General features: G+C 37.6%; 1 protein-coding gene across 2 annotated transcripts in view; it reads left to right on the forward strand.

Annotated features, from left to right (window-relative positions):
• LOC123681722 (G protein-coupled receptor kinase 1) overlaps window positions 1-14,520 on the forward strand; it is a 134,886-nt gene that overhangs the window by 108,887 nt on the left and 11,479 nt on the right. For both annotated transcript variants that reach the window (XM_045619974.1, XM_045619975.1), the window contains exons 4-7: window positions 11,204-11,305; window positions 11,557-11,631; window positions 12,338-12,399; window positions 12,456-12,507. In XM_045619974.1, coding sequence (XP_045475930.1) covers window positions 11,204-11,305; window positions 11,557-11,631; window positions 12,338-12,399; window positions 12,456-12,507 — 291 coding nt within the window. The remainder of the gene's footprint in view (window positions 1-11,203; window positions 11,306-11,556; window positions 11,632-12,337; window positions 12,400-12,455; window positions 12,508-14,520) is intronic.

Raw genomic sequence — 14,520 nt, forward strand, 5'->3', positions numbered from 1 at the left:
TGCCATCGGTTGATTCACGTCATTTGGCGCGCTTGAAGTTTGTTTTCTGAATTTCTGATATATTTAAGTATTTATTTCAATATACTTTGAGTTAATATGAAACGTTGATTCACTATGGGACATAAGAAGTACGTTCTTTGTAGAGAAACTCGCAAATTGAGTGAAATATCGTATCACTGATAAGTTTTCATTTCCGCGCCGTTAACGTCAAATTTGATAGTTTATGTTAGGGACAAAATTTGCCTACTAAAAATGACATATGCTCCCTCTATCTATGTTTATTACTCTGAGCAAATAACAAATAATTTCCATTCCACAAAACGAATTTTCGATTCTAACACACTCCAAAGCTCAAAATGCCAAAAATTTCAACTCTGTCCTTAAAATTTCCCGTAGAACGACTCCGAAAGGAACCAATAATAAATAATGAATACTCATATAAAATTTCCTACGTTCTTTTCGCCTCCATCTCTCCCTCTTTCGATCAAATGGACCCGAAAATTTGATGCGATACCAATTCGGCTCGTTCAAGTGGAAATAACTCAACGGGAACTTGCAAACCCGTGAACCCCCCTAACTCCGCCGCCCAGGTACGAATTACATTTTCCGGAAGACCCTCGACTATAGTCCGCCGGACGATCTCGAGTCTAAACGATGTTTCAGGGTAACATAAAGCGAATGAAAAAAGTTTTTCATCTTCTGGCGAGGATGCGAGGTAATATAATACAGTTTTTCGTTGTTTTTACAACTTCTGCCGAGATTTCCGATCCTAAATCTCTCTTTGGCGTTCGCGTCGACCTCTCATTTTTCGCTTTTCGTCCGGGCTGCGAATGAAATACGATTCAGAGCACTGTGAAGCAGTTGTTTTTAAATGTATAAATCGCCTTAGAGAAAACAAACAGAAAGGGAGGTTCACTAAACGGTTAGTTTTGTTTGAGAAGCGTTGTTGTCAGGTTTAAAACTAGGTGAGAGGTTGATATGTCTAAAAAAAATCAGTAGCTTTAAAAACGAAACGGTAGATATGTCCTTTCTCTAATTCTGTGGTTATTCCGTTCATTCTTCCACATCTTGTAGAACAAATTCGTGCGAGAATATATCAGAAACGCACAGTTTTTATGGTTATATTTTATTATTCTATGTTGGTACTCCGAACTTTCCGCCACGGCTTTATCTGTCAATTCATCAATTTGCCTTAAAGAAATCAGTTCTGCCAACCAACATTTTTCAATGCAAAAATCAATAAGATGTATTTATGGAAATATTTCATTAATTTCAATGAAAATGCAATGAATTAGAGAAAATAATGTATAATACTCGTACAGAAGGCTCATTCTACCACTCGTTCATTCCAAAACTCGCCACTTCGTGGCTCGTTTTTGAATTTTGAACTCGTGGAAGAATATCAATGCCTTCTGCACTTGTATTATAAATTACTATTATGATTCAAAGTATTGTCAATTGCTATGGCCACTACTTTCTCCCATCTCTCGGGCAGAGTACGAATCCCGCGTTGAAAAAACTGGTCATCTTTCGAATCGATGCAATTTTTTACTTCTTCATAAGACCGGAAGTGCTGGTCAGCCAGGCGTGTGCCATTAATCGAAACAAGTGATAGTTCGAGGGAACAGCGTCTGGAGAATACAGCGGGTGGGTTAGGACTTCCCATTTCAACGTTTCCAAGTATGTCTTGACCACTTTCGCAACATGGGTTCGAGGATTGTCATGTTGTAAAATCACATTATCAGGTCTCTCGTTATATTGCGGCCGTTTGTCTTTTAATGCTCGGCTCAAATGCTTTAATTGCTTTCGATAACGATCGCCTGTGATTTTGTTTCAGTCGGTTTCAACAACTCATAATATACTATGCCGAGCTGGTCCCACCAAATACTGAGCATGACCTTGGAACCGTGAATATTCGGTTTGGCAGTCGACGTGGAAGCATGGCCGGGATATCCCAAAGATTTTCTGCGCTTGGGATTATCGTAATGAACTCATTTTTCGTCACCTGTCACAATGGGATTCAGAAATCCCCTCCGTCTCTGCCTTGCAAGCAGCTGTGCACAAGCAAACAAACATCGTTCAACATCTCTCGACTTCAACTTGTACGGCACCCAATTTCCTTGTTTCTGTATCATTTACATGACTTTCAAGCGTTTTGAAATGGCTTGTTGCGTCACTCCCAACGATCCTGCCAATTCTCGTTGCGTTTGACACAAGTCTTGATCAAGTAATGCCTGCCTCCAATTCTGTATTTTCGATAACCTTCTCTCTTCTATCGCCATGCTGGTCTTTGACGTCAAAATCGCCGTTTTTGGAGCGTTGAAACCACTTTCGGCACGTTCTTTCCCTAATAACGGTCTCACCATAGGAATTTGAGAGCATTCGATGAGCTACGGCCACAGATTTCTGCATATTAAAGCAGAAAATTAAGAGCTCCCGCAAAAAACGAGAATTTGGCTCGTAAACTGACATCGAGAATAACTTTATGATGAAGACACAAATCGACTTATATTTCAGCTTATGGTAAGACATCTACGATCTTTTTATTTCGACTATCAATTACCGCTACAGCTAGCTATTGCAAAACGGCGGAAGCAAAGTTGGACACCAATACAATATTAGGAAACGTTGATCTTCACTGAAATATCTTTATGAACTTTACATTTCAAACATGATCGAGCAGAAATCCATTACAAGATTCTGAGATAATGGTTCAAACGAAATAAAAAAAAATTCACATCTTTTTTAATTTGAATTTGAACAAACGCACAAATCCTCTCCACTTTACTACAATGCTTTCTTTTTTATATTGGTGTTTATTTTATGATTTCTCTTTTAAGTAATACGATATCCTACTACATATAATAAAAGAAATACTAAACCAATTTTTTTTTTCAATTTTGTTCGAGCCCCGGGCTCGAGTTACACTCATGTCTCGTTCCCAGTTGATATATATTCCGCTTCAACAAGCGCCCCTATATGAAACGATATCGCATGCATAATGACTCCAGAAACTTGTTTCCAGAGCGTGCTGGTAATTGTGTGCCATTTTAATTTCCTTAAGCGTGACTCTTAATGAGAAGGGGGGGGTTATGTGTGTGTGAGAGAAGTGGAGGGGGGAAGGTATCGTTCCGACAATACCGCTTCATTATTTTCATTAGTTGGAATGGAGAAGGAACTATCGGATTGCGTGGAACGAGGTGAAGAGTTGTGTAGTACGTAGTTTTAAAAGTTAACTGAAGAGGGGGTAAAACTGTTCGAGGTGTAAGATATAGGTTTTGAAGGGAAGCAACTTTCAGTAGTCCCTATGCAGTGGTCAGATGATCGAAAAGACCTTGTCGTGGACAACTTGAAAGTGGCTAGCTAAAAATTAGAGAGAAACCTTGATTTGGGTTCGTCCATGCATGTGCCAGTAGGATTGATTGTTTCAGAAATATTGGGTTATTTTTTAGATATTCTGCTTGATTTTTTCATGGGGACAACCCAATCGGAACTGTTACGAAAAATTGGAATTTCTTCTTGAATTTTCTATGGTATCGATACGAAATTATGTGAAAATCAGCTAGAATCTGGTCTACCTAAATTAAATATGTTAAAATCTAGAGCGTTGCTAGAAAAGTCTCAATTCCAGACAACTGCGACCTCAAAGAGACCTGACTTCAAGTCACACCCTTAGATGATCTTTGGACGAGCCCTTCATAGAACCGTAGAGTTCCCAAGTAGTTAGGTTAGGTTAGAGATTCACTAGAAAAGTTGCCAGTCGGAGATAACTGCAAGGACAATGTGACCTGACTTCGAGTGATGCCTATAGATGATCTTTGGACAAGCCACCCATAGAAACATGGGGTTCCCAGGTGGCTACGTTCCACCACTTCCAACTCTTTATGAGCCTGATGCATGGCAACAATTCCACCGTTTTATCAGAAAATGCCTCTCGAAAATAACTCTACCATTATCGTCTCAAAGCGTGCAGAAACTATTAAAAACAAAATAGAACCACTTATGTGTTTCCATGATTTTTCTGTTAATACTTCTAGGATTTCTTTTTGTCTAGTTGGTAACATCCCCGTCTTCTTCAGGGGATTTTCTGTTCTTCAGTTTTTCTAGTTCTTCTTGATCGTTCCCAGATCTATATGACACTGAAATGTGGAAATGCCATACGAATTTATGTGAAAATCATATAATCCATCTACTTTAAATATGGCAGAATCTAGATGGTCAGTAGAAAATTAGCCAGTCACACCCATAGATGATCTTTGGAACAACCCACCATAGAACCATAGAGTTGTCAAGGGGCTACCTTCCACAACGGCATCAAGTGGATGCATTCCAATAATTCCACCGTTTTATCAGAAGATGCCTCTCGAAAAGAACTCTACTATTATTCATCTGTTACTACCACTAGGAGTTTTTGTCTAGTTGATAACTCCGTCTTCTGCAGGGGATTTTTTTGTTCTTCATCTTTTATAGTTAGTTAGTTTACCCTGATCGTTTCCAGATCTATACGACACTGAAATGTGAAGATGCCATACGAAATTATGTGAAAATCATGTAAACTTTGACCCATCTACTTTAAATACGGCAAAATCTAGAAAATTACTAGAAAAGTAGCCAGTCACAAATAACTGCGACCACAAAGAGACCTGACTTCATGTCACGCCCATAGATGATCTTTGCACCAACCCTCCATAAGACCATAGAGTTTTCAAGGGGCTACGTTCCACAACGGCATCATCCGGTGCATTCCAATAATTCCACCGTATTATCAGGAACTTCATCTCGCAGAAAACTCTCCGATCATTGGCAGCTCGACATCATAACCTATAACTATAACAAAACGAAACTTCGGAAAGGCCCTTTGTGTTTGGGCCTTAATCAAAACTGCGGATTCATCGCCAACAGAGACCGGACTGTACCGAACAAACTTTATCAGAGGGGGGGGCCGTCCCGTGCCGATTATTTCCGTGATCCATCTATCCTCCTATTAATTACTGGAACACGTTCCTTCGATATAAATCCTGTCGCGTGTCCCGAGCCTCTGTTTGCGTCCCGCTTGTTTGCCTTCTATTCGCTCTGATATCGACTGTGAAATGGGGCTAATGAGGCCACTGTTAGGAGCCTATATACGTACAGGTTGTCGATTGGATTAGGCGAGGACGTATCGTCCCGATCAGGTTCGTCTGTGTCTCTACAAAGTTGTCTTAATTTGCCTGATCGTATGGGTGTAAAGGTTACCACACAAGTATCGGCGACCTGTCGATCTGGGACTGTCGATTTGAACTGACGGTGAAAGTCTCAAATGCGTTATATGCGATACGATATATTATTCACAAAATTTTGTTAACTTCAAACAATGAATCACGTGTCGATAAATCTCAGTATTAGCAGAGGAAACGTAAACGGGGCATCATACATTTCAACGTATGAGCACAGATAAAAACCTCAGCAAAAACTCTTTAGCTGACATTTATATTGATGTTCTTCTTCTTCTTCTTCATCCAAACAAAATCCTTTCATCTTTCCTTTTCACCATAAGTTGACGATGCATATAAGTTGTACAACTTTGTTTCCGCCGTTTTGCAATAGATGGCTGTAGCGGTGAGTATTAGTTGAAATGAATAGATCGCAGATGTCATACAATAAGCTTAGGTATTTGTAAACATAACGTCATCGAAATATTAGTCGATTTGTGTCTGCATCTTGAAGTTATTCTCGATTAAACATGTCAGCTTACGAGCCAAATTCTCGTCATTTCCGGGAGGTTTTAATTTTCTGCTTCAATAAGAAGAAATTTTCGGCTGTGTCTCATATAATGCTCTCAAGTACCTATGGTGAGGCCGCTTTTATTGAAAAGACGTGCAGAGAGTGGTTTCAATGCTTCAAAAACAGTGCCTTTGACGTCGAAGACCAGCATGACGGTGGAAGAGAGAAAGTTTTCATAGATGCAAAATTGGAGGAATTGATCAAGACTCGTGTCAAACTCAATTAGAAATGCCAGGATCATTGGGAGTGACGCAACATGTCATTTCATAATGCCTGAAAGTCATGAGAATGATTCAGAAACAAGGAAATTGGGTGCCGTGCCAGTTGAAGCCGAGAGATGTTGAACGGCCTTTGTTTGTTTGTGAACAGCTGCTTGCAAGGCGAAGACGGAAGAGATTTCTCCATCGCATTGTGACTGGAGACAAAAAATGGGTTCATTACGATTATCCCAAGCACAGATAATCATGAGGATACCCCAGCACTACTTCCACGTCGACAGTCAAAACAAATATTCACGGTTCCAAGGTCATGATCAGTATTTTGTGGGACCAGCTCGGCCTAGTGTATTATGAATTGTTAAAACTTAATGAAACAGTCACAGGCAATTGTTATCGAACGCAATTAATGCGTTTGAACCGAGCATTGCAAGACAAACGGCCGCAATACAACGGTAGACATGATAAAGTGATTTAACAGCATAACAATGCTCGATCTCATGTTGCGAAAGTGGTCAAGAGATACTTGGAAACGTTGAAATGGGATGTCCTACCCCACCCGCCGTATTCTCTCCTTGGACTATCACTTGTTTCGATCAATGGCACATGGCCTGGCTGACCAGCACTTCCGGTCTTATCAAGAAGAAAAAAATTGGATCGATTCGTGCATCACTTCAAAAAATGACTAGTTTGTTCAACACGGGATTCGTATGCTGCCCGAAAGATGGGAGAAAGTAGTGGCCAACGATGGACAATAATTTGAATCAATGTATAACCAGTTTTTTACAATAAATCCTCGTAGTTCTGAAAAAAACGGCAGAAGCAAATTATACTCCTATGTATTTTTATGAACATCCACAGAATACTAATATGTGGTGATCAAATTAAAAAATATCAAACAACAACGAAACATTGATTCTCTATTTATCAATTATCCTTCGTCGGTTTCGCCAACTACATACCACATTTACGTTATTGGGAATAATGAACCAGAAGAGCAGCCGATAGTCACGGTTGCATATGCTCGGTGAATTTCATGAGGTATTTTTCGAATCATAAAATTCGGTTTTATATTCCCCGCCTATAAAATTATCGCGTTTTCAGCAGCAGTTACAACGAATGTGAAAGCATCCATTTGTAAAAAGCCAAAGGAAATATGCTGAATTGGATTGGTGGTTTGTTTGAAATTCGTTAAAATGTTGTCAGGTGCTGAAATCATTCGATACCTGGCGTATGGAATCCGGCACAAAATAGGGATTTATCATTATATCAATTTCACATGTTCACAAAGGAAGTTAAAAAATGTGTCGAAAAATGTTGGAGGTATTGTTGTTCAAATAACAAACATTCTCAGCGTTTTTAATGGCAGAATGCAGAGCCATAGGATGATATCAGAAAACTGGAATTTATTTTATTGAGTGTTCAACTCTGTTTTTCTTCATGACTGAATATAAAAACAACACAATTGGTTATTTATAATATTATCTTACCTATGCTAAGATGTGGTGTGATCGTAGACAACTGCAAATTAGCTGATTGAGCAAATCTACACAAAGGATCGAAAATTCGACATATAAGTTTTATAGAAAGACGTTAATGATTGTTTAAAATAATGGCCTGGTAAATGGAAGAACATTCAATTTTTGTCGTTGCATGAGCAGGAATACACAAAGTATCAATATTTCTGGTAAAATAACGTTGGAAACCAGATAATTCGAGTATTAACTGTTCATGTTACTTTAAGTGAACATCTATATACATATAAACAAACTAAAGAATAAAAAGTACATATCTTTTAAAAGAAATTGAATTTCCCCCACAACATCACATTATAATCAAGAAAGCAAATAAAACAAACCAAAATAAATAAACTGAATAGATAACAAGGATTTAATAACTCGGCTGATTTCATATTAAGAACTACCTGATTTTTTACAGACCGATTCTACTTGGTGATCCCATATCAAAAAAAAGTCTAAATGCCCAGACAAAAATGTAACTCTCTGGAAGTGGCTTGCTCTCCCAAACATCCCCATACCAAACAATCCAAATACTTGAACATCCTTTAACGTCTGTGATCTGTTAATAAATGATAAATATAATTCGTAAGGCATATAAACACTCGATTCTGGGATTAGTGGTTCCTCATTGCGGAGAATCTTCATCTTCCTGCCCTTGATTATATTTGAACTAAACTCATTCATTCATCCTCGATGTCTTAGTGGAATGAGCGTCGAACTAGTTATTCGCAGGTTGCGGGTTCGAGTCCCGCTCGAGGAGGTACTTTTTTCAAAATTGAAAATTTGTCTGAATGCCGTGAAATTAATTTCAATTTAAGTCATTTAAGTCAAAAGTATATACACCCCTCCAAAAGCTTGCAAATAAGTTCATTACATATTGCTGATAGTTGAACAGTACTCTGTGCTGAAACCGCCATCGACGAGTCATCAGCAAATATAAACAGGATACCTGGATCAATATAATCCAGTGGAACATTGAGAAACAAAATAAACAAGGGCGGTTCCAGGACAGATCCCTGGGGAACTCCTTAATTAATTTACATGTAGGTGACGAAGCAGCCCCCACTCTGACAGGCATATTTCGATTTGTAATGAAACTATCGAATTTAAAAATGGGTCTGGTGCTTTTGAGCACTCGTTATTCATGCGTCATGTATATCCTTGGAGACCTCATGAACAAAAGAAACCCCATAAGCTCCTGGCTTCACGTCAGTGCTATCCCCATGTTTTCAGATAAAACTCACCCTCACAAACAATTTTTTCTAGCGGTCTCCCTAACAGCTCGGCAAATAAAGTTACTAGCATTATGTGCGCCGTCCCCGAACTCTGAATTTTGAACCTAAATAAAATGGCAATAACAAACGTGCGGAACATACCTCTGTGGTCAAGCTCCACGAGTCCCCAGAGGCATCCGGGACATTTTTATAGTGGCTTCCCTTGAAGTTGTAACGTGGGAAATACTATCGAGTGGACGGGAGCAAAAAATTCGTTTAAACATCCGAACAATTGAACTACAGAGTGAAAAGATGGCTGGCGGATGCAATTAAAGTTGCTTTTTCTGCGTTTAATGGAGGGGGCGCGTTCTCTTGTTTGTTTTATTTCCGTAGTATACTGCTAGTGGTTGGAGGAAAATGTGTAATGAAAGAGTCTTGGTTCGCCAAAAAAACGTACGAGTCGGAACAAAGAGTTATCAGATTAAATTTTTTTGGTAACACAGTTGTAAATATCGTGTGTTTATTTGTTGTGTTGGTTTAACTGTTGTGGAGAGTTGCCCTGAATTTCTTGACGTCTGCATTGTTAGGTTAAAAATTTTTGTCGATTTTGTTTAATGTGGGGCATTCGCCATTTTGTAACACGGTGGTAGATTGGTGGAATTTGGAATAATTTTTTAACTGAATTATCTTCGCTTTTTAATATTGTGAATATAGCCTTCTAATTTTACAGGGTGTTCCTCACTTGGAATTCGAATATCTTAAAAACGGTGCATTTTGCGAAAAACTATATAGAATAATTTCATTTTCTAAAATGATCATATTCTTATGATCTATCTGGATAATACCGAATCCCTTTTTTATGTTAATTCCGTACAGTTTTATCGATCGTTGAGGCTATAACAGGCCAATTGAAAAGTCTCCGATCTACCATAGTAAAACACATTTTTTTTTGGCCAAATTCGATTTTATTATTCAACATTGCTGCCTTCGAGGGCGATACAGCGATTATAGCAATCTTCCAACTTTTCGATACCATTTTTGTGGTACGATTCGTCTTTCGCTTCAAAATAGGCCTCAGTTTCGGCGATTACTTCTTCATTGACGCTAAATTTCTTTGCAGCGAGCATTCTTTTGAGGTCTGAGAACAGGAAAAAGTCGCTGGGGGCCAGATCTGGCGAATACGGTGGATGCAGAAGCAATTCGAAGACTGATTCATGCAATTTTCATTGATTTGTGACACAGCGCATTATCTTGATGAAACAGCACCTTTTTGTTCTTCAAATAAGGCCGTTTTTTAAAGATTTCATCCTTTAAACGATCCAATAACGCTCTATAATAATCGCTGTTGATGGTCTCCCCTATTGGAGGTAATCAATGAATATTATACCTTGAGCATCCCAGAATGTTGATGCCATAACCTTGCCAGCTGACTGTGTTGTTCTTCCTCGCTTTGGATTCGGTTCATCGTGTGCAGTCCACTCAGCTGACTGTCGATTGGACTCCGGAGTGAAATGGTGGAGCCATGTTTCATCCATTGTCACATTTCGACGCAAAAATTCAGGTTTATTGCACGTAAACAGCTTCAGAACCCCAAGATCATTAACACTTTGGTGCTTTTGATCGATTGTGAGCTCGCGCGGTACCCATTTTGCACACAACTTTCTCATCTACAAATATTCGTGAATGATATGATGTACACGTTCAGGTGATATCTCCACAATGTCTGCTATCTCGATCAACTTCACTTTACGGTTATTCAAAATTATTTGAATGAACTTCTTTGATTTTTCGTCGTTAACAACCTTTTTTTGGCCGTCCACTGCGTTCGCCGTCTTCGGTGCTCATTTCACCACGTTTAAACTTAGCACGCCTTTCAATGGTGGTTGATTTTCTTGGTGCAGACCCCGGAAACTTCATCAAGCCAAGATTTTGCTTCAACTCTATTTTTTCCCTTCAAAAGCAATATTTTATCAGCAAATATTCTTTTTTTCCATCTTTTCTCAAATAACAAAAGTAGCTACACTCACAACGCAATATCTCACAAACTAATGGTCGGACTGCTTTCAAATTTTGACACGTATCGTTTGAAGGTTAGTACTAACTAAGAATCATATGGATTTGAAACTAGCATTGTGGACTTTTCAATTGGCCTAATAACTTGGAAATCATAAGAAATGGTAACCATCGAATAACCCGTAGTCAAATTTATGAACACCGAGGAAAACAGAGCAAGAATGACTCCTTTGACTGATTATTTCGCTAAACCCTACTTCTGTATAGACCACAGAAAACTATTATCAAATCCCATTACTCCTTTCAAAACTATCCGAAAACCTCCTCAACGAAATTGAATTCGAATTGTTGAACGAATCCAGAAGCAATTCTTTCATATGAATAGAATAGAAAATATCGTCTACCAATTTTAAGCCGATGTCAGAATCATAATCGATTTCCCTGTTTCCCCCAACTGAAATATTTCTTTTTGTTCCAGATTAAAACTTACGAGAAATTGGAATGTCAGGAGGAAAGAATGAAACATGCAAGGGATATCTATGACAACTTTATTATGAAAGAACTCTTGGCGAGAACCCACGTAAGATTACCATCATGTCTTTTTGTGTGAAGGAAATGTATCTTGACCGCTTCCATTCTAGCAGAATGCTTCTCTGGTTATCTGGAGAAGTTTTTGCAGACTTTTATCTCGCAGAGACCGTCTTACATTCTACCAGACTTGGTTTTTCTTTGAAAGATTAGTTTTATTTGCGTGGAATGAATCATTCTTACGTTTTATGCTTTGTGTAGATATATGCTGAAAATTCATTGCATTTTTCTTTTTTTTTATAGGACTACAACCCAGAATGTTTACAGCATGTTCAAAGGCATATAATCAAGAACGATGTACCTCCAAACCTATTTGAGGTAAAGACATGTTTATAATAATTGACTCGCTACACTCATTATTGATATACATATAAGCATTATAACAAAAGATATCTTTTCATTATTCATTATGTTTTGAAGAAAACTTTTGTTCATTTCAATTAGTTTTATTGCCAATTAGTACTTAATTTTTTTGAGTTATTTGATTTTTTGATATAATTCTTCTTCACGTATTCAGAGTATTTGTTATTATTATGACTTGTGATAATAGTTATTTTCCTTATCATAATCGAAGTTGTCACATAAAACAGCAACGTTTTTCGGAAAGAAACGCAAAGAATTTGTCATAATCTATGATAAATAATACTCTATGGTATGTTAAGACGTTTTTGTGCGACGAATTTCCCTCTGTATCTGATTCAATCATAGTCTTGCAGAGTTCGTCGTGATAAAACGCCTTGTTATAGTATTCTATGGTTCGGCATAAATTTCTAAGCCGTTTTTTCGCGACGTATTTTCATTGTGACAATTTTCAACTAGAGTTCTCTTTCCCTAAGGCGATGTTCCTTGTCACAAATCGATGAAAACCATGGCCAAATTTGTAAAATTGCTCTTACAACTGCTTGAACACCCAATTTGTTTTCCAAATTTGTTCACCAGTGACATTTCAAATATTGGGCGTCTTGAACATAGGAAAATATTCATTTTTTTTCTCTTATCCTATTGATTAATAAATTTCTTTCAGCCTTACATAGAAGAAATATACAACCATTTAAGGGATGAACCCTTCAAGCAATTTTTAGAAAGGTAAAGCGATAACTTTTCAATCAAAATCAAAGTTAGTGATCGGAAATTTGTTTCAGTGATAAATATACTAGGTTTTGCCAATGGAAAAATTTAGAACTAAATATTCAGGTGAGTTTTTCTGTTCTTATGAAAAGTTTCAGTTCTCTAACGAATAGAAAAAATGTGAAATATTTCATCGTCGAAGCTAGATAAGCTTGTGGTGTTGCTCTAAATTTATATCACCGCCGATAAAACGATTTGGAAATAATTTTCAACCTTTTTTAGAGCGCTCGTTCACCGAAAGAGATCGCCCATAACCTATAATGTCTTTATTTTCGAGTTACAGAAAATTCGAGAAGAGTATTAAGAAAATATTCCTAAATTGGAGGTACAAACGAAAATAACAGATTCATCGGATCATTTTACGAAAAAAAAATTAAAAACATGGGCCCGCAAACGCTTCCCTAATTAATACAGGGTGTCAAAGTTTGTTTTATTTTTTAATTTTTTTCTAAAAGAACCTTCTCTTCACAAGATATTCAACTTAAATTTGGCATAAATATTTCAATTTGAAGTTTTAATCATGTAATATGCAAATTTTGAATGCGAATCTACAGGGTGAATTTTTTTCTGGAACAGTGCCAGCTTATTTTACCCAGAACTTTTTTTGGTAGACCACTGGTAGTTTAGAAAACATGGAATGAAACTTTTGTCCAATTCTAGACTTGTTGGTGTCTCGTAGTTTGGTCGTATCTGCTACTGATTTCGAGAAAAATATCAAGTAATTCTCTAGTGATCCTCAGGAAAATCCAAATAATTTTAAAGATCCAGTAAGTAAGCTGTGATGTATGAATTACTTATAAGTTTTGGTACTTATTCACCCAATCTGTAGCGAAGATTAATAAAGATTCGATAAACTGATATAATCATCACAAGAAGGACTACAAGAAACATCCTGTATCTCAAAAAAAAAAGTTTTTGAGGGCCCATGCTTATAAGATTTTTTTTTCTTAAAATTAGCTCTCATCTTTTTCTGCAACTCAAATTTAGATACACTCTGTAAACTTAACATTTCATCTGTTTCAAAACAAATCCGACAGTGTTCAGATTCTGCGTGCAGATATTGAATACCAATTTCAAATTTTGTACTAATTTTTTCGTGGGTTGCAGCATCAGAACCTTAAAAAAATTCTATAACAATATCTGAAAAAATCTTATATTTCAGATACACTTGAAATTGTTCGTGTATATGTTAAATGAAGAGTTTTTTTAGGGTTCACACAGTGTACATAATATTATACTGAAGTTGTTATAACGACACTCAAATCTTTATTAGCGTTCAACGAACATCCAACAACGATGTTGTCATCTTAAGTCACTTAAAGTAACTGTTGCCGTGCCGCAGTCGGTTAAAAATTAACATGTAGCATAAACCAAAGTCCGTAATCCACACAGCACCAATTCGAACGCAACAAATCCCGTAACTCCCTCATAATCCAGAAATTTCGACTATCCAAGCCAAACGCCAAAGCTTCCTCCCCAATCTCGTATAATGTACACGGTTTCGATATCCCCAAATTGCCAGTAATATATGAAGTGAAATTAATGAATTTCGCTCGAAATTCCGACGCGTCGAGAGCACCTTGAGGGAGGGATTTAATGAAAATTTACTGTTATCTAATCCCTGAGTTCCGGGAAGCGTACCTCTACCCGCTCTACTCCGCTGTGAATTGAACGCGCGCGCGGAGTCGTTAAAACTGTCTGGTTTGGGAATTCTGCGAAGCGACTGTTCGGTCGCCGTGGACCGGGTCGGGTCAACTATAGTTTTGCCAATTTACTGGCGAAAATTGCTAGCATTACCCTTAGTTACTAGCAGAAAATGGATTAGAATTCGTTCCGAAACTCGTAATTTATTTGAATTATACTTGGAGACAGTTCTTTTTACCTCCGGTTAATTTGATGTAACTGACAGTGTGAACTTAGCTGCCAGCTGCGCGCTGTCGTAAATACTATCATCCTATTAATAACTCTGCAAAGAGTTACATTGCACCTCGATGTTAGGGCCTATTATGATAAATTCTGATAGTCAGGATGCAAACAAAGCATTGAGTTCACATATCATCGATTCTAAGATAGTATTGG

The sequence above is a fragment of the Harmonia axyridis genome, chromosome 6, assembly GCF_914767665.1.
Source record: "Harmonia axyridis chromosome 6, icHarAxyr1.1, whole genome shotgun sequence".
NCBI classification, from domain to species: Eukaryota; Metazoa; Arthropoda; class Insecta; order Coleoptera; family Coccinellidae; genus Harmonia; species Harmonia axyridis.